This window comes from Colletotrichum paranaense, assembly GCF_030867605.1.
Source record: "Colletotrichum paranaense strain IMI 384185 chromosome Unknown Scaffold_5.1, whole genome shotgun sequence".
NCBI classification, from domain to species: Eukaryota; Fungi; Ascomycota; class Sordariomycetes; order Glomerellales; family Glomerellaceae; genus Colletotrichum; species Colletotrichum paranaense.
The window spans coordinates 3,020,854-3,039,626 of NW_026848963.1; the positions used below are offsets into that span (position 1 = coordinate 3,020,854).

At 54.3% G+C, this 18,773-nt stretch overlaps 5 protein-coding genes across 5 annotated transcripts; 2 read left to right on the forward strand and 3 right to left on the reverse strand.

Annotated features, from left to right (window-relative positions):
• Positions 1 to 4,908: 4,908 nt before the first annotated feature.
• CPAR01_07422 (uncharacterized protein) lies at positions 4,909 to 5,833 on the forward strand (the record flags this gene model as incomplete). The annotated part of the gene is made up of 3 exons (XM_060491691.1): positions 4,909 to 5,094; positions 5,327 to 5,495; positions 5,553 to 5,833. 3 exons carry the CDS (start codon positions 4,909 to 4,911, stop codon positions 5,831 to 5,833), a joined length of 636 nt encoding a protein of 211 aa, XP_060350565.1.
• A 1,407-nt stretch (positions 5,834 to 7,240) lies between these two features.
• Positions 7,241 to 7,764, reverse strand: CPAR01_07423 (uncharacterized protein; the record flags this gene model as incomplete). The annotated part of the gene is made up of 2 exons (XM_060491692.1): positions 7,241 to 7,492; positions 7,552 to 7,764. The coding sequence occupies 2 exons, from the start codon at positions 7,762 to 7,764 to the stop codon at positions 7,241 to 7,243; spliced, it is 465 nt and encodes a 154-aa protein (XP_060350566.1).
• Positions 7,765 to 9,471: 1,707 nt separating this feature from the next.
• Positions 9,472 to 11,840, reverse strand: CPAR01_07424 (uncharacterized protein; the record flags this gene model as incomplete). The annotated part of the gene is made up of 2 exons (XM_060491693.1): positions 9,472 to 9,918; positions 9,990 to 11,840. 2 exons carry the CDS (start codon positions 11,838 to 11,840, stop codon positions 9,472 to 9,474), a joined length of 2,298 nt encoding a protein of 765 aa, XP_060350567.1.
• Positions 11,841 to 13,318: 1,478 nt separating this feature from the next.
• CPAR01_07425 (ASF1 like histone chaperone) lies at positions 13,319 to 14,339 on the reverse strand (the record flags this gene model as incomplete). Its single annotated transcript, XM_060491694.1, has 4 exons — positions 13,319 to 13,691; positions 13,760 to 14,068; positions 14,130 to 14,169; positions 14,231 to 14,339. 4 exons carry the CDS (start codon positions 14,337 to 14,339, stop codon positions 13,319 to 13,321), a joined length of 831 nt encoding a protein of 276 aa, XP_060350568.1.
• Positions 14,340 to 15,451: 1,112 nt separating this feature from the next.
• Positions 15,452 to 18,773, forward strand: CPAR01_07426 (mRNA 3'-end-processing protein RNA14; the record flags this gene model as incomplete). Its single annotated transcript, XM_060491695.1, has 4 exons — positions 15,452 to 16,168; positions 16,222 to 16,653; positions 16,703 to 17,717; positions 17,770 to 18,773. 4 exons carry the CDS (start codon positions 15,452 to 15,454, stop codon positions 18,771 to 18,773), a joined length of 3,168 nt encoding a protein of 1,055 aa, XP_060350569.1.

The following is an 18,773-nucleotide window of genomic DNA, read 5'->3' on the forward strand; positions in this document are numbered from 1 at the left end:
TTGAGAAACGTGATGAGCCCGTTCGTTTGGGATATGTTTTCGCTGGGGCGCAACGCTGCGGGATAGCAGAGATTTCTCACTGCTGTTTGCAAGAAGCAAAGAAAGGAGCGAGAGGGATAGGGTTGAAAAAGCAGAGCAGAGTTGAGTAGAAGAAGAAGAGTAGTGTGAGAGGTTGAGTGTGTATGAATGTGTGTGTATGGTGGTTCCGTGTGGGTGGAATGAGGACCGGGGGCCAATTCTCTTTGGGGAGACACAGAGAGATAGGCCTTGTCGCTCAAGTAGAAAGGAGGGGATGGTACACAGAGTACAGCGAGGTAGGACTGCGTAGGGCAGCGGTTCAGAACGTGCAAAAGGAGGGACAAGCAGCAAAGTTGGACAAGAGTCTGACGGACGGGGGGGGGGGGGGGGGGGGGGGGGAGGGGGGGGGGAGGAGGGGAGGGAGGGGGGGGGGGGGAGGGGGGGGGGGGGGGGGGGGGGGGGGGGGGGGGGGGGGGTGAGCGGTGCCAGAGAGAATGAGGCAGAGGAGGAAGAGGGGACCACGGTCAGAGAGGGCAGAGAGCGTGAGAGCAAAAAAAAAAAAAAAGGCTGTGTCCTCAGGTCCTGGCCATATCCAGGTAAAGGGTACGTACAGTTGGTCGCCGCGGTGCATACGGAGAGATTAAGGTACGGATGGATAGGATGGGTCGCGAATAAAGGGGCATGGATCACTTAGGGCCAGCAGATGGACAGGCACAAGGCACATGGCACGGACACCGAGTGAGCGATCAACGAGCATCGGTATCTGTACCTTATTGCCCTCCATTGCCGCCATCTGCCAGGCTTGTTGTGGGTGCGATGAGAGACAGCCAGAGTTCACTCGACTGCCACACTGCGTACCTAGGCAACCTAAGGTATTCATATGGATACGTACTCAGACTCGTAATTGAATACCTAGGTAGACTGGCCGTAGGTGCAGCGGAGAGGTTGCACAAAACGGTGGGATTGGCTTTATTGGAGGGTCAAGGTTGGATGAGCAAAGTGGATGGATGGAAAGGATGGATGGGGGTGTGATGCGTGACCACTGATGGCTCGTGGGAACGAGAGCAGAGCGGCTGGTCTGCCTGAACGTGAAAGTTGGACCTGATCCGGGACGATGAGGACGGGGGAGTCCCTGGTTCGGTTCGGTACGTATTCCTTCCTAGGTAAGTGGGATGAAGGTGAGGTATCCGTACGTAATGGGTATTATTGAATAGTCTTGAAGAGGAAGACGCGAAAAGCGCGTTGAGTGCCATAAGAGATTGATGTGCGCGAACAGACTGCTAAATTCATAAGCGCGAGCTACGTGTGTCCGAGTGAGAGTTGATGAGAGTGAGAGTGAGTTTGTGGTGTGGTACGTGTACCTACCGATACGTATGAGAGTGGGATGAAATGTGAGCATGAACGACTGCCTCCAACAACCTACTATGTAAGCCTACGTATCGTATGAGAGTGACAGAGAGCCAGTCGGTACTTCAGAAGGTACACTCACTCACCACCACCACCTTGGGATGAGGGAGGAGATGGGGTCGCTAAGAATGGAGGGTGGGGAACGGACCCCTTGCCTCGTGCGCGCGATGCGGAGCGGTTCCTGGCTTCAGGCGAAGTGGGCGAGCGGGCAGAAACTACCTAAGGTAGATACGTACCGGAGTACATGGTTGTTTAAGGCAAAGATACCTAGGAAAGCGCGACATCCCAGAGTACAAACGGGCACTCAGTCGCCGGCGACCTACCAACTCCAGTAAGGTAGCAGGGAAATCATCAAAGCCCAATGGAGCCTCGCCGAGTCCGCCAGCGGGCGTACCAACCGAACCAAGCGATAATGGAAGTTACAACTTTTGCTCTGCTGCCCAACTAGCAACGCGCAACATGCAACGGGCGACGGGTCCAGCAGGACACAACCTAGACTCCCTACCTAGAGAGTTCTCGGAATTGCCAGTTTGATTACACGTCTGTATCATGACATCAAGACGTTTGGAGATCACAGCGGTCTTCTGAACAGGAGAAAGGAGGCTACCCAGGCTCAGGGGGAAAGGTTACAAGATGCGAAGCAGTGCGGAGGGTGAGTATTTATCGCTTCTTGTCTGGAGAAAGGATAGGTACAAGTGGCAATCTGTCAGAGTTCATGTAAGTCGCTTCGAAAATCCAAATCTGGAGCAATTGTCTCTTGTGGTGAGACTGGATACTACGGGCGTGTAACGTGGGCATATTGCAGTGTTTCTCATGCCCGCCCATCTTCTGCTAACTAGAAATTTAACAAAACAAATCTCCATGAGTCGTTTGATCTGGAACTTGACAATGGAGGTATCTGTATTATCCGTACGGATACATGATACATGATACACGATACAGAAAATAAAGGACCATCACCTCCCGAAGCAGATGTGAACAAGAACGCGACCCCACCAACAAGAACCTTGGAAACAGACAGAGAAAAAATCAAAGTGTGGGATGGGACGACGATGACTGGTCCCGCGACTCCCGCTTCGCTGTAACGCCAGAAATCTGTTTGAGAATTCTGCAGGGGTTCCATCGCTTCCTTCTCTCTTCCAAAGATGGTTGCCGCACCTGCACCTGCCTGCGCCTGCGCGCACTTGCGTGAGCCGTGAGCCTTCCCTTCCCAAGCACCCAAGTTCAGTTCAATCCTTGGGCTGTCGATGGAAGTGGCGGGGGTCATCCTACCAACCCACAGTCACCTCTTCCTCGACCTGTCCTCAACTCACCTTGACACCTTCCGTGATATCAAGTAGAGGTACGTATCCTCACGATTTCTAACCTGGAAGTTGAGGATGAAATGCACCTGCCTACCTTTTACCACATATCTTCCTCACCAGATAGAACTGCAGTTAGGTATATCGCAGCGTAGGTAGCCGTAGAGCGTTCGCCGCAGTACGTACCGAAGTTCACCTCTGTCTAGGTAGCATCTACAGATTACGCTCAAATGTCGTTTTGGACCTTCGTCCTCGAGCAAGATACCGCAGTGATGAAATACCGACGCTACAAATCATCGATCATGTACGTACTCGCCCCATTTGAGACTGCTCGCCTCTTGCCGCTACACACCAATCCCCGTCGCCTCGGACTCTTTGCCATCGGGTCAGACATCTGCACACCACTTCGAACCCCAAGGTCCACGAAGATTCGCCCTTACACGGTTACACCTTCGAATTTGCGTGAGCTGCCACAGCTGCGGAAGTTCCAGGCAGCCTGGATATCCCATTCGCTTGGGTTCGCTCCATCCAGCTCAGTTGAGCTCGAAATCTCCTTCACAAGCCGCTCGAGACCTGACTAGTCATTCGTTGTCAATCGTCTATTCAATTGGTCGCGCATCATCTCTAACGAACAGACTATCCCGTGCGCGCTCCTTCCCATACAACTCGCCGAGCTGTGCCGACTCTACCAGCTTGCCTCATCGTGCGTCCAGTCTCGATGCAAATGCAGGAACAAATTGGGCCGAATATGACTGCAGATGCCTGCAACTGCAACTTCCCATCTTTGGGTTGGAAAAGGGGTGAACAAGCCCTGTCTACGGACGACGTCGAGGTACCGTTTCGCTCGATTCCAAAGCGAGGGACCGCCTACCTTGCCTTGCATCCGTCCTGTGATACTTTGCCTTACAGCTCAACTTACCTAGCCGCCGGATGGACTGGGGAAACCTACGTACAAGAAGAAGAATCGGGTTCCAGGAACCTAACGAACCCTCACCAGACCTCGTCTCCATCTCTGGTAGTGTCAGGATCGTCCACCAACGCTGGCTGCATTGTTGGTGGCGGCACCTGCAACATATTCTCACATAGTCATCCTAGACATGCGGACTGGCCTTGACCCGTTCAGCTTCGGCTTCTTGCTCGCCCTTCGCATCCATCTAAGCATCTACCTTTCCGACCGAGACCTGCCATATTCGTGATCAAGAAAGAAGGAAAGACTAAAATAGGTTTCCTCGCAACGAACTCTAGAAGCCTGATGGAACCACTGCCTACAGACTCGGGATGCCACACCGCACTGGACGACGCCGGGCATATGGCTTCCTTTCTTTTAAAAGAACGGATGGACGAACCGCAAAACAAATAACATCGGAGCTGAGTGGGCCAGGTCCAAGGGCCGAGGTTGGGAATCGTCCCTGTCATACTCTTACTATATCATTCTTAGTGCTTTTCTGTTCGAGAAAAGTACCGACCAGACAGGAGCAGAAACCGGCATGACGCCCATCCTTCATGCATCCAGGAGGCGCAGGCAGGCTTGAAACCACTGCTTTTTTCAGCTGCACATTGCGGTCCTGTGTCTGCAACTGATGCAGAAAGAAGAAAGGCATTCGAAATCGAGACATCCTGTCAAACGCACAGCAACATGACACCGTGTCAGTCGCTCGCGACTCTTAGCCTCACGACTCCTTCACTAGACAAGCAGTGTAACCGTCTTGCGCCAACTTGGTTCACCGTTCGGAGTGTCTGCGTTTGCGACAGCGCAACTTGAAGGTTCATGCACACCTGATTTGATCGGCTTCCCGACCTAAATCAGCATTGATGAGAGCCTGTCGGCGGCCCGTGTGCTCGTAAAAATCGGCGCCATCGTTAACGACAAACGAGTGGCATGTCAGAGAGCGCCACCCCTCCTTTTTCCCTCCGGTGTGCCTCTGTCAACTTCGTTTTTGAATTTGACATTGTCAGTGTCTGCACCCCAGAGACAACGACAGGGACCGATTTCAGGAGCAGGGTCGCGCTTGACCGCATCAAGAAGGCCCACATGTCCGTTCGGGGAGCGGTTGAGCGGGATATGGAATAGGGGAAGCCAAAAAGAAAAACAAGATGTCGACTCGGGCGCGTGCTACGGTGGTCCCCGGCCCATCCAGGAATTCCTGCATCCTTCAATCCGTATCCCTGATCCCGTTTCCCCATGATTGTCGCCTCTCTTCGGCTTCGGACGCGGACATTGGAGGGTGGAACGGACCTCTTGAACCCTGCGATGCTCCAAGCCACACAGCAACTCGTCATCACCAACTTTTACGACCGCGCTCTCCGTTCATCACATCCGATGTCTTCAGCGGGCTTGTTTAGTTTCAAACGATATACACGAGTACAGGTGTCCATTGTATCATCGGACGGGATATTGATTTCCTGACTAAAAACTGGAAATCAATTCAAATATCTGCAGTTCCGATACCCTTGAGTAACCCATACGGATACACAGTACCGGCCTTGGGACGCTGAGCCTCCCGACGGCCCTCGCTGCGGCCCGTACGCGTTATTAAGGGATTGTTATTCGCGAAGCATAATGCCTGCGCCTAAGTCTCAAAGTTGACACCGGTTGCCAGATTTCTGGAACTTTTCATCATCCAGCTGAACCCGCCAGCGGTACATCGCCAAGGATCCCGTGCTCTCCTAGTCTAGTCGATGTGAGACCGCTTCACTGCCGATTCGCTGCCGATCTTCTCTGCGTCACCAAACTGCGAGTCTACGAGGGGCGCAAGTCCGTTCTTGAAAGTATGCGCCCTTCGACACTCTTCGACACGCATTCTGTCGCCATCTCCCTTGTGTAAGTTCAACTACAGATACCCGCAACTGGACTTGTCGAACCTCCAAATCAAAAGTCTGGTCGCCGTGGCACGTCTACGTCAAGATCTGGCCGCATCAGACGCGGATTCGACGCTGTCGGTCAGGCGCGGCCGCCTGGCCGCGCTGTCAGCAGAAAAGGGGTCTTAGCCGCCCGCGTGCAGACAGGCCTGACAATGACTTGGGACCGGATGCCAACGCCATTACAGGGCGGCTTGCCTTCAAGCATGTCGAATGTAAAGACGCAGCTCACAGAATCCGCCGCATAGAACAAAGGCTGCCAAAGCAGCGGGGGATTGTGGCTGAACTGAAGTCTGCACCGCCTTGAGCTGGTCCATGCTCTTCATTTCCCCATGCCTGCGACACGTGGGAGGACAGGATGCGATTTCATGAGGATCGCCCCCTCTAGGGAGTTCCGGCAATACCTAGCTTCAGCTCGGCTTGTTCCTGACCTTGTCCAAAAGAGACCTTGGCTCGTCCCAGGAACAGCGAAGACAAGACACGCCGCGCGACGGATGGGAACATTGATCCACCGTCGTTCGGGGCTGTTCTCGACGCTCCGCCTGCGCGCCAAGTTTTGCTAGCAATAAAGTGCGTGACGCGCAGAAAACGTACACGACGTTTCTCCTTGCGAACTAGATTGATGGACCCCTCTGCAGGAACCATCGTTCGAAGCCTCCGATGCACAGTCCATGACCCCGTTGCTGTCATCAAAATCAGGGGCTTGTCTCTACTAATCTAGCCCTGCTGGGTTGAAATGGTCACGAGCAGAGCGTTCTTGGCTGGTAGGCAAGGAACAAGATTTCCACTATTGACTGTAGCTCGGATTTCTGGCTGACTTTCCAGCCCGGCTCCGGTCAATGTCAACGGCCACCGTCCTTCTTTTGATCCGATGGTGTTGCTATATTGGGAAATCATTTCCCCCTTTAGCCCCCTTCCCCATTGTGATAGCTAGAGAGGAAGGGCCTCTCTATTCCACACCAGGATGGCTTAACTGGTAACGACGTCTATCATTGTCAAGTTGTCAGTGTCAGATCCCGAGGTGCTTCTGTCGTCGTTAATGAGCCAATCGAATTACGCCAAGCCATGGCTGCCCTTGCGGATCTGCCTCCCGCGATGCTGTCTGTGCGATGCGAGAAATGAACTGGGCAACATCAAAGCACCACCCACACGATACAAGATCCAATCCAAGATCGAGATCATCCCGTATTCTAGTACAGCGCAGCAGCCATTTAGCAGTATTTTCACCCAATCGGCGACTATTCCATGGGATGGTCGGATTCATGAAAAGGACACAGCCCGTATCCTTAGCAAGACCATCAGTTAGTCGTTCTTTACGCTCTGCCTTGCAAACCGCTAGATCTACGAATAGACATACTTATCAAACCACGATCCTCTAGAAGGGACACATGGTTCACTCGTCTCGTTTAGCCTCTTCAAACAAGCTCATGGGACTGACTCGCTATGTAGTTCGTATCGTTGGCTGGCGGCCTGATGGGTGAGATTGCGACTACCGAGAGTCCTGATCCTAATTCTAGGCTTCCTGATGATCCATCGACTCGGTTCAACTTACACGGCCTGTTGTCTCGCTTGTTCAATGGCAGGTGACATGTCCGCAACAGAAACGAAACTAGACGACTTTCTCATGTTGAACAGCGCCATCACAAATGTTTCAGTCACGATCTGCCACAGCTACACGGCATTCCCGCCCTCTCTCCTCGAGGTACAGGAGTACAGGGTACGGGAGCACAGGAACCGCCATTGTCGGTTTGCAAACCCTTCTGCAGGCGTCCGACGTCAAAGCTCTCTTCGACAGCTGTCACTTCCCGTGCCCTGCCCCCGGAGAACCCTGTAGGAGGGGCCTTCCTTAATCTCCGCCGACGTCGCCGCATTTCTTGCGCCAACGTAGATCTCTTGACGAGGCCTGGCTAAGAGTTGTACGTCAGACTGCTGGGCTGTGGCTCAGTAGGAAGCCCTCACGCAACAGTGGACTGACAAGCAAGCTTCCGTATCCGTACAGCACGGATAGTATATCATGAACTCTCTTGTAAAAACGGGTGGCTGGGAGGAGAGATCCACAACTCTGAAGCAAAGCGCGAGCAGGGATATCGGCCATTTTTTGAGAGCAACGGCTGGCTTCTTCTACTTCATGTGGAGCACCCAGGGGGGGAAACAATCGTAGATCTTTTCCAGCACCCATAAATTCTTACGCCTCCTCGGCCGGTCGCCATTTACTGCGGCGGGGTACTCGAACCTAGTGCACAAACGGTCAGCCCACCCCGACCCGGCGGGCCCCCTCCGAGGACTCGGGAGAAGAGGACTCGGAGTGGTTGGCTTACATGGCCTGAGTGGGGGGGTGGGAGCTGCTCTCTGAATCCGAATCTGCTTACGGAGTATCCGTAGTGCTCACATCTCAAGAAGGCTCAGACTCGTCGCAGATAGCGAATGTCGAAATGACGATGGTCAGAAATTCTGTTACGTGTGGCAGAAACCCCTAGAGCCTGGGGGGGGGGGGGCTCTTGATCGGCGACATGGGTTCAGTCGGGTGACAAGCCAGGCTTTGACAGGGGCGGAAAGAGGGAGGAGGAGGAGGAGGAAGAAGAGATTCTTTTTCCGGCCCCTCGTCCCCGATAATGTGTCGTGTGAATATGTAGCCAGCGGCATTTTGGTCTTCCAAACATAGTACAAATGGACTAGATTCAACCCGCCAAAGTAGACAGAGACGTCGCGCAAGCAAAGGTTGACCCTGATCTAAACGGATGTGACCTCGCCTCCTTCGAAGTATCTAAGACTCCCCTCCTAGAGGTTACCGAGACGACGGAAACGACGAAGCGGGAGAACAGAACGGAACGGAGGAAGGACTTGCGACATCGAGGGAACAAGCAACCGGGCGAGGTGACGCTGTTTGACGGAGTACAAAGATTGGCGATCTGGTGACTGAGACAAAGAAGCTGTTCAGTTATCCCTGCTCGCCGGTCCTTCTCTTACTCGCCTTTTTGTTGTTGTTCAAGAACATGTTGTTTGTTTCTCGTTGTTTTGTTTCCATCCTTTGCTCGTGGAAGATGGCATCAGGGGGTGGTCATGAGATCTCTCGCCTTTGACATTTTCAGCGTGGTAAGATTCCCGAGGTTCCGGGCAGGTGGAGATGTGAGAAATCGGGACCATGGCCATCAAAGCCATACGAGTCAAATCTTTCTTCCAGAATATGGTCGGGTTGGCGTATCAATGGGGGGTGAGGGAAGTCACCCTCTCCAGGAGACTTCACTGTAGAGCAAGTGATGTTGTGACGATTCGTGTCAGCTGTCGAGACAGGTAAGCGTGCTGGCGTAATCATTCTGACCGGAATAGAGGATCAGGATTCCACTGAGACTGGGACGGGGCTTGAGATACGTTTTCTTTGAGGGGTTCAATGTGGCAGTCAGGTTTCGGGAAATCCAGATCGAGGACGAAAGACTTCATCGTTGCCATGCTTTTATGAGTGATGTCAGATACACTCGGAGAACACCAGTCTGCTCAAGCCGGGCCAAACTCGCTTTGCTCGGTTGGAAAAGGAAAGCAGTGATTGATGTGTCGAATCTCAACGTGGCCCGGCTTCTTGCATGTGTCGAAGCCAGCTTTTGGTTGGTTCTCTGATCGAGCTTGGCAATAGCTGAATACTTGTCAGTGTGTCCGGTGTTGTGAGCTCGGCGACTTTTGACATTGAGATGCGCGTAGAGCCAGTAGAAAGAAAGGCCTCCGACCCTGGCCGGGTCCCAGAGTCCGACCATTCTGGAGAGGTTGGGCTGGCATTCAGGAAACAAGCCTCCGCATTTAGCAGTTGTATTCGTGCATGCAGTAGTATAAAGACCTCCAAACGTAAAAAAGGGGGATCTAACAACTATGGAAATCTCAATGAATCAAAACCACCTCACACATTTGCGAACGCCGAACCGTCACCTCGCTCACCTCCGCTCCTACGAACCCCATTCTTCCTCACCCACGTCCACCACCCCATAAATGACTGTATCAACCCCAAATCATTGTCACGCTGGTACTGGTGCGGCGGCTGCTGCTGGTGCCGTGGCGAACGTGTCGGAGGGGGTCGACGGCCCGTCAACCGCCTCTTCCTCCTGGGTCTCGTCTCCGTCGTGGGCATGATGACGGCGGCCGGGGTAAACTGCTCATCCGCAACGGCGTCCGTGAACAGTCGAAACGGCCAGGCGAGCGCGGCGAAGGTGTGCCTCGCGAGCGAGTACCCCGCGCGCGTCTGCAGGAGGATGAGAGCCACGATGAAGGGTACGCAGACGCAGACCATTGTCACGGGAAATCTCCAGTCCTCTGGTGAGATTGTAAACTCTGTTATACCAAAGACTGACTGTGAGAGGTTTGATGTATCAGTATAAGAACGTTGAGGGGAAATAAGAGGTAGGTGGAATTGCAACTTACAGTCACAAAGGTCAGGGGCAAAAACACCATGGACCCCAACGTCAGGACCTTGATGTTATCCCCCTGCTCGATTGCCCTCCTCGACTCCTTGATGGAGCTCCCGCTGAAGAGCTGGTCCCGCAGATTCTCAATCTCCTTGCGCGTTGCCGCATTCTTGGCGTGCACCGTCTCCAGGTCCCGACACGCGCGCTCAAGGTCGGACCGCAGGAGCACCATCTTGTCGCGGTACGCCGCGCCCTCGGGGCTCTCCGGTGCCGGGTGCGGCCACAGCGTCTGATGCCTCCCCTCCCAGAAGTCGTCGGGAAACGTCTCACGGTAGGCGGCCAGCATGGCGCGCAGGCCCTCGTTGACGACGCCCAGCGTGTTGTAGGCCCAAAAGTACCGCCGGATGTAGGTGAAGTGCTTGTCCTCGAAGAGGAGCTTGTCGCGCAGGCGGGCGTCGAACATGAAGTCCGTCGGCGGGGTGATGAGCTTCGCGATGCGGGCGTGGAGGGCCAGGTTGCGCTTCGTCGCGTCGCGGTACTCGGTCACCAGGGCGTCCAGGAAGGCGTAGGGTCCCGAGGGGAAGTTCTTGTGCGCCTCGGCGTCGCCGCCGCGGAGGGTGTGTTCGTCGTCTGGGAAGGACTGGATCGAAAGCAGGTGCCACGGCGCGAACGTGTCGAAGAGGAAGCCTTCTTGCGGGCCCTCGCGGCGGCGGGTCTGTTTCACGGATTGGCGTGGCGGGCCGGAGAGGGAGAGGGCGAGGATGGAGCTGCATTCTGCAATGTCGATGTGGTCCTTTGAGCGGCGGTCCGCGGGGCGTTTATCGTACTTTTGAAAGGGGGCTGGTTCGAGGCCCTCGCCTACGACTGTGTAGTACTTGAAAACGAAGAAGAAGCTGCGCTGGCGGAGATGCGAGGGCGAAGCATCCTTCGCAAAGGCTCGATGGACGTGGGCCGTCGTCTTGCCGTTGTTCCCATGGTCTGTGATGAGATGGTTGAGGAGCTCCGTCATGTCGAAGTATGGGCGCATCGTCATATGTAGCGCGCCGAGCATGAGAGCTGACGGTTCTTGTAGGATCGTTACGAGACCTACGGCCTGGCCATCGGCGTGAATCTCCTTGAGGGCGTTCCACACCGTCGGGGCGTCGACGATCTGAGTGGGAGTTGGAGCTGCATCGGCTGCGGCGCCTCGAGGACGGCGGTCTGGGTGTTTGCCCACGGGTCTAGGTGATCCTTCCTTGTCGACATCGTACAGCTCAAAGGTTGAACTGACGTAGCCCTGGCTTTCATATGCAGCGAATTCCTCGAATACCGCATCCTCGTCAATGTCGGCTTGCCTTTTAATCACATCGGTGAGCGCAATAGCGGCGCCACCGGTGAAGTCAGTGTACTTAAGATGGCGTAGCAGTTGATTGTCCGTCCATGATACGCGCTCAACTAGTTTTGTGGGAGGGCTTGTGAGGGTCCCATCTGAACTGTTGACACTTCGAGGGCCTGCAATGTCAAGTAAGGGAAGATACTCGACGTCTAGCTCAGAGTGAATGGAGGCCGGTACGTGCTTTCTCTCAACGACGCTGGACAGTGTCCGCTTCTCGATAGGGTCTGAAAAGGTTGAGCGGCGGGCACGGCGAAGAGCAGGCTGAAAGGCTGCTTCCGATGAAAGCGGTGGACTCTGCCCTGGACTCTGGACGGGGCTTGGAGAAGGTTGTAGGAGGGGGGATGGCTGGCGAGCGTTGTTTGTTGTCTTGGTATCTGATCTGTCTCTCACGGCACTAGCCAGGGAGTCATGTAGACTTCTTAAGTTACGGAGGTATTGGTCGTGGCTTGCCTCGACTGCTTTGAGCAGCTCCTCAGGGCTCCGGGTTGCCATAGCAGGGACCAAAACAAGTCTGTCAAATCAAGTATATTTTAAGAAAGATTTAGCAGGTGACTATGTAAAGATGATGAATCAAGAAAAGAGAATCAACTGGGCAGCCCGTTCCTAGAACAGCGGCCCCTTTCTACTCACTAACATGCACAGCCTGCCTTGCCCTGGACCTCCGACAAGACATCCGAAATCAGGATACTGTGCCATCGGCAATCTCCAGCTACACCACAATCACTAGCCTAGGCAGCCAGGACGTTCCCCTCACTCAAGAAGATCGACCCCAAATGCGGCTGAGCTGCGGAGCCTAGGGACTCAAAGGTACGGCGCGGTGTCTTCGGTGTGTGCGAGCATGCGCGCGGAAGAGATGAAGGCCGGCAAGTGATAGTCCCGTCTCGAGATGACTTCATGGGCCCGGGGGGTGCGTGCGTGCGAACATCGGCCGACATCACCGAACCCAAGCTTTTCGGCCACTGGACCGGATTGGTGGGTACGGATGTGTTCCCCGTATGCATCTCTGTGCGCCCCGAATGTGTGGTGTGACGCAGGGAGACGGGACTTGAGAATGCATGCCGGGGAAAAGGGAGCGAATGAAGGGGGGGGGGGGGGCAGAGTAAAGAAGATACAATGTGGGGTTGGAGCTGGAGGAGTCACCGAGGTGAGGTTAGTTTTGAGCATGAGTCGTCGGAGTCGATTAGCGATCACCAAGAAAGCAGGGCTGTCGATGGGGTGTCGTCCGGCGCCGGCCACTAGGAGCGGCTTTTCGCGGCCTACGGCGTGTGATCGTGTGAGTTGTAGTCGAAAGTTGATTGGCGATGACTGCTGCCTTGGCGGTTGTCAATGGCGTTGTGCTGCTGACAGATGAATGCCGCCAAGGAGAATTCACGTGCGTTAAGATGCAATTATTCAAACCCAACCTGAGGAGGCGCCGGGGGGGGGGGGGTGGACAAGGGGCGCGGGAGAAGCATCTGGTTGCTGGGGTGCCTTAGTGTGGTCTGGAGAGGATGGAATTCCCAAGCCCGTTTGAAAATGTCTCAATCTCAGTCGCATGATGCAGAAGAAGACGCTAGATCGTGTCGTCGGGATTCGTTTCATGGAGCTTGGCATTCACTTTTTTTTTTCTTCTTATCTCTCCGCGGGGTTGGAACTAATACTACAAACCTTAGAAGTAGAAAAATGGTTACTCGCTTCGACACGCATCTAGGTCAACAGGAAGAGGTCCAATAGGCACACAGGAAAAGGTATCTTTTGCATCTAATTACTAGGATCAAGTCCCTTCTGCACTTGGTCCCTCTCCAAACCACATCATCTATACTGAATAGTTCGGGTACCTTATGCAATCGTCATCCAGGTCGTATTCTTCGTGTAAACCACCATCCTGCGCAATTCTAGTCGAATAACTTCTGGGTCGGCAAAACAATGGGGGTATGGGCAAAAGCGTCAAAACATCTCTCGACAGGCGTCACCTAGTGAGTAGCGACCTCCTAGGCCTTGCCGGCAACAGCGACGGGCTTGTCACCGGTGTCGACGTCCATGGCGTCGTCATCGGCAGCCTCAGCCTCGCCCTCGCCCTCGCCCTCGCCCTCCTCCTCCAGCTCGTCCTCGCTCTCGCCCTCGATATCAACACTGCCGTCATCCGACATCTCGTCCTCCTCCGCAGGAACGGCCTCACCCTCGCCGTTCTCGACACCGGCCATCTCGAGATCCTCACCGGCGGGCTTCTCGCCGTTGGCACCACTAGCCTCGGCCTCTTCCTCCTCGTCACGCTCCTCAGCACCGTACTCATCCTCGTCAGGCACGAGGTCAGCCTCGGGCTGCTCAGGGGGAAACTCGGCGGGGGCAGCGGCATCGTTGTCCCTAAGGCTCCCAGTTAGCTCCACTATTCTGTCGCCTCTTGTTTTCCCCTCATGTCTACGAAAACGTACCACTTGATCGCGAAGCGGGTCACACGAGGCTTCTCAGCGAGAACGTTGCGCTTGACTCGCTCGATGATGGGCTTGGAGGGGGGCTCGGCGTTGAGCTCCTCAGAGTCGTACTCGTTGTTGACATAGTAGCCAACGCGAACGAACTCGCGACCGTCGTAAGCGCAGGTCAGGAGGATCACAGTGACACCCAGAATGTCGGCGTCGGGAATTCTGGAAGTGTTGGGCGCATCGGCCTCGAAGATGAACTTGTTGACACCGACGGGAACGGGCCCGACGAGAAGACTGTCGAGCTCTTGGTCGTACTGATCACTGTTGTCTGGCTGTCAGCGAATGGCGGTGTACGTGGTGAAAAATTCCACGTTGAACTGACCTAGTCGCAGAACCAACGTAGGTCAACTTCCACTCGAGATCTGATTAAAAGTTGATTAGAAAAACGTGAGATCATGGCTGTCTTCCGAATGGATTCTTTACCCTTCTCCAAGGACTCCAAGCACTCGAAGGTGATCTCGAACTCGTACTTGTCCGTGAACTTGGCGGGGTTGTTCAGAACCTTAACGCCCAGAAGCGAGACGATCGACATCGTGAAAGGTGGGCGATGAAGTCTTGATTGATTATGTGGTAATGGATGTAGAGGGGAAGTCTGCGCGACTGCGAGCAAAGGAAAGTTGAGAAGAAATTCGTTGCGTGAACGTCGGTCTGAAGTGGTGGGTGGAGTTGGTGTATTGAGAAGGTGGGATTGTTTTGCGGCGAGCGAGATGGAAGAAGAAGGCTCGGCTCGTCAATTACAACGGGACAACGACGTGGGCCTGGGACGCGCCTGCCTTCCCCTTACCGCGAATTTCGCGTAAAGTGGTCTTCACGTCAAGGCTAGCCCTTTTCGGCTCTCGCGCCCGTCCGTGTGCCTGTCAAGTTCCTGTCCACCTTCCCAGCCACACAAAGCGAGGCTTGGAGATGGCTGATGCCTTTCATTCTTATTCTACCTACCTTACCTACTTTACCTAACCCGACGGATACTTCACTTAGATGGAAAGACCCTATGTAGCTAGCATGTGCCAGTATAGTCAAAACATCGATGCCGACGTAAGTTTTTGATCTTCTCGAACGCCGAAATATGCATAGGTAAGGTATGTCCAGGTACCTTAGGTACCTTACCTTACCTTAAGGTACCTAAGGTAGGTACCTTAGGTCAAAGTGGAAGTCGGGCAGGTGCCAGACACTCCTTATCCGATAAGATTATCTTATCCGTCGGAGCTCGATTCAGCCGAACTTTTGCCAGGTCACCGCCAAATCACGCTAGCCTGGTTTCGGCGTCTACTTTCCTCCAATCTTTCACATTGCCAACAAGCTGCAACCTTCCAATTTTGCGACCCGTTCCGTCTTACAGGCAGCCAACATCATCAGCTTCACTGTCCCGCGCAGCCATCAGCGACCTTCGATAGCCGACTACGAACGACTGGACTCTTTCAAAACTTTCTTTCGCGACCGTTTATCGATCTTCTACGAGCCGGAACACGCCTTCCTCGCCCGGAATACCCAGTGTCTTCGCGCCTAGGGCGACCTGGTAGCTCATAGCTACCACGACAAGCGCCACACGGCGAAGTCAATTGATATTGAGGTTCTCAGTTAAGAGCTTCGTATTGTGGTCATTGCGAGAAACTACAACACAGATTCTTCGGAGCGCCCATCATCGCAATGGATCCCGAAGTCCCGCAGAACGACCAACAATTCGAGGGTGCGTCTTGGGGAGAAGATGGATATGAAGAAACAAATGATATACAGCATAGCGACGAACAAAGTCAAGATCCTGCCTTCCCACTTGAACAAGCTGCGAATGGTGACTCAGAAGATGCTGGCGAATATGACCCAGAGTCGGTCGCGATAACTTCAGTTCCAGAGACCGCAGAGCCCAATCCCCCCGCCGAATCAACCCCAACTCCTACCGCTTCCACATCCATCAAGTCGAAATCAGGCAAACCCAAAACACAGGGAGGTTTCCTAGTGGGAGACTCCGATGACGAGGAGGAAGATGCGCCTACTCCAGCATCGAACGCTGTTCCTGCTGTTCCTGCCACGCAGACTCCCATTGCACAAAACCCTCCTTTCCCTTCTGCATCTACTCCTGTCCAAGGCCAAGTGAGCGCCACTCCAGAGCAGGCGAGCCAGGGTGTCCCCGTGCGAGCGCCAAGTGCGGCATCGAGTACGGCGCAGGCGCCACCCCCTCCAGCAGTGCAGTCTGTTTCCAGCAGAGACCCGAACGATACTTTTGGCATCTTGGAGGACCGCGTGCAGGAGGATCCAAGAGGGGATATGGATGCGTGGCTCGCATTGTTCGCCGAGCATCGACGCTATGACCAGTTGGATGAGTTGCGCGCTGCCTATGAGCGATTCCTCCAGGTTTTCCCCCAGGCTGTAAGTGGAATTCTGCTTGTGTACAGCGAGGTTTCAAACTAACGCAAATTTAGGCCGATATCTGGGCCGACTGGGCACAGCTCGAGTTGGACTCCAACCGCTTCCAGGACGCCGAAGCGCTTTTCAGCAGGTCCTTGGTCAATGTGCCCAATGTTAAGCTTTGGACCGTATACCTCAACTACATCCGCAGACGATACGATTTAAACAACGATCCCAACGGGGAGTCTCGCCGAATCTTGAGCATGTCCTACGATTTTGTGATTGCTTCTGTTGGCATTGATCGTGACTCGGGTCAACTGTGGAAGGACTACATCCAGTTTATCAAGAGTGGCCCAGGCCAGGTTGGAGGCAGCGGTTGGCAGGATCAGCAGAAGATGGACCAGTTGCGCAAGGCCTACCATCGCGCCATCACAGTTCCCATGTTTGCGCTTACAGACCTGTGGAAGGACTACGACCAGTTCGAAATGAGCCTGAACAAAACGACTGTAAGTTACTTGTTCTTCGGTAGATTGCTATTGCTGACAACACGGTAAGGGCCGCCAATTCATCCAGAAACGCTCGCCTGCCTACATGACAGCCAAGGCAGCAAATTCTCAGCTTGATCGCTTGATTCCCAGGCTCTCGCGAACTTCGCTTCCTCGCCTGCCTCCTGCACCCGGCTTCCATGGTGACCAGGAATTCATGGAGCAGGTTGATATCTGGAAGAAGTGGATTCAGTGGGAGAAGGAGGATCCGTTGGTTCTCCTGGACGAAGAGCCTGAAGCCTACAAAACTCGCGTGCTGTATTGCTATAGGCAAGCGTTGATGGCTCTTCGTTTCTGGCCCGAGATGTGGGTGGACGCAGCAGAGTGGTGCTTTGCCAACAACATTGCAAAAGATGGCAAGGAGCTGGGCCTGTCTTTTCTGACAGACGGCATCGAGGCCAATCCCGAAAGTGTATTGCTTGCGCTTAGACATGGAGACCGTGTGGAAACGACCTACCCGGCCGGAGACGATGATGCTAGCAAGGCTGCCCGCGCCAAGGCAATCAGGGAGCCCTACAGCCTCGTTCTCGACACTTTGTACGCCATGTCCAAGAAGCTCAAGGAGCGGGAGGAAAAAGAGGTTCGTAAGATCGAAGAAGCATCGGCCCAGGACCCGAACATCAAGGACTCAATCGAGCGGAACGATGACGATATTGATGGCGACAATCAGCCCGGTGAACTTGGAAAGGAAGAGCGCATCAACGCCGTGAAGCAGGGATTCTCGGTACAGACAGATATGCTCAAGCGCACTATTTCGTTCGTGTGGATTGCGCTTTGTCGGGCTGCTAGGAGGACACAAGGCAAGGGCAACACGACTTCGGGTCTTCGTCAAGTCTTTATCGAGGCCCGAGGTCGTGGCCAGCTCACCAGCGATGTCTATATCGCCGTTGCGAAGATGGAAGCTCTCATCTACAACGACCCAGCCGGCGGTAAGATCTTTGACCGCGGTGCGAAGCTTTTCCCCGAGGATGCTAGCTTCATGCTCGAGTACCTCAAGTTCTTGCACTCCAAGGGTGACACAACAAGTGAGCTCCCCCTTCTTTCATACCCAATGAATCCATACTGATCCATGCATAGATGCCCGTGTTGTCTTCGAGACATGCGTCAACCGCCTCACACAGAAAGAAGATAAGAAGGACCAGGCAAAGCAACTATACTCATACTTCCACAAGTACGAATCGCAATTTGGAGAGCTCTCCTCCATTGCTGAGCTGGAGAAGCGCATGTCGGAACTCTGGCCCGCTGATCCCAGACTTTCACACTTTGCAAACCGTTTCTCAGTAGACACATTCGACCCCATAGCCTACCGCCTTATCATCTCGCCGGCTGTTCAACTGCGGCCAAAGATGCTGATTCCGACCATCGAGCAGCCGACCTCAGTTCGGCAATCCCCAATGGCCTTGCCGGTTCGTCAGACGGCCAGCCCGGGCCCACAGTACATGGGCGTTACAAACTCTCCAAAGAGACCTTTTGCAGGCGACGATTATGAAGAGCTCAACAGGCCACGAAAGCTCGCCAGGGGAGAATCCCCTCTTAAGGGTGCCGCGGGCCGTCGTCTTGACCAGCAAAGACGCAACCAAGGAGCGCCCCTTTCCCGAGACATCACTTTCCTCTTGGGTATCCTACCACCGGCTCACTCTTATGCCCACTCGCCCAACGCATTCCGCTTGAGCGCTCCTAATCTCGTTGGCCTGATTCGCGACACCCCTGTGCCTGATTACAGCGCATGGAAAACCCAACAAGAGCTCGGCGCTCGACAAAACAACGGTATGCAACCCCCTTCCCACAGCCGACAGGCATCTGGTGACTACGCTGGGTACGGAAATGGTGGACGAAACTCCCCCCAGAGAGCCCTCAGTCCATACGAAGGATCGGGTAGGCGCCTGGCATCATCCGGATACAGGAGCTCTCCTCTCCGACCTGGCTCCAGTGGCGGACATACCGACGCTTCTGCATACCGACAGGACGTGCCTCAGCAGGGGCTTTATCCATCAGCGGCTTCGTTTGACGCGAGCGCTTCTTGGGCACCTGCTAGCTACAGCCAAGCACCAGCACAGCAATATGGCAAATATCAGTATTGA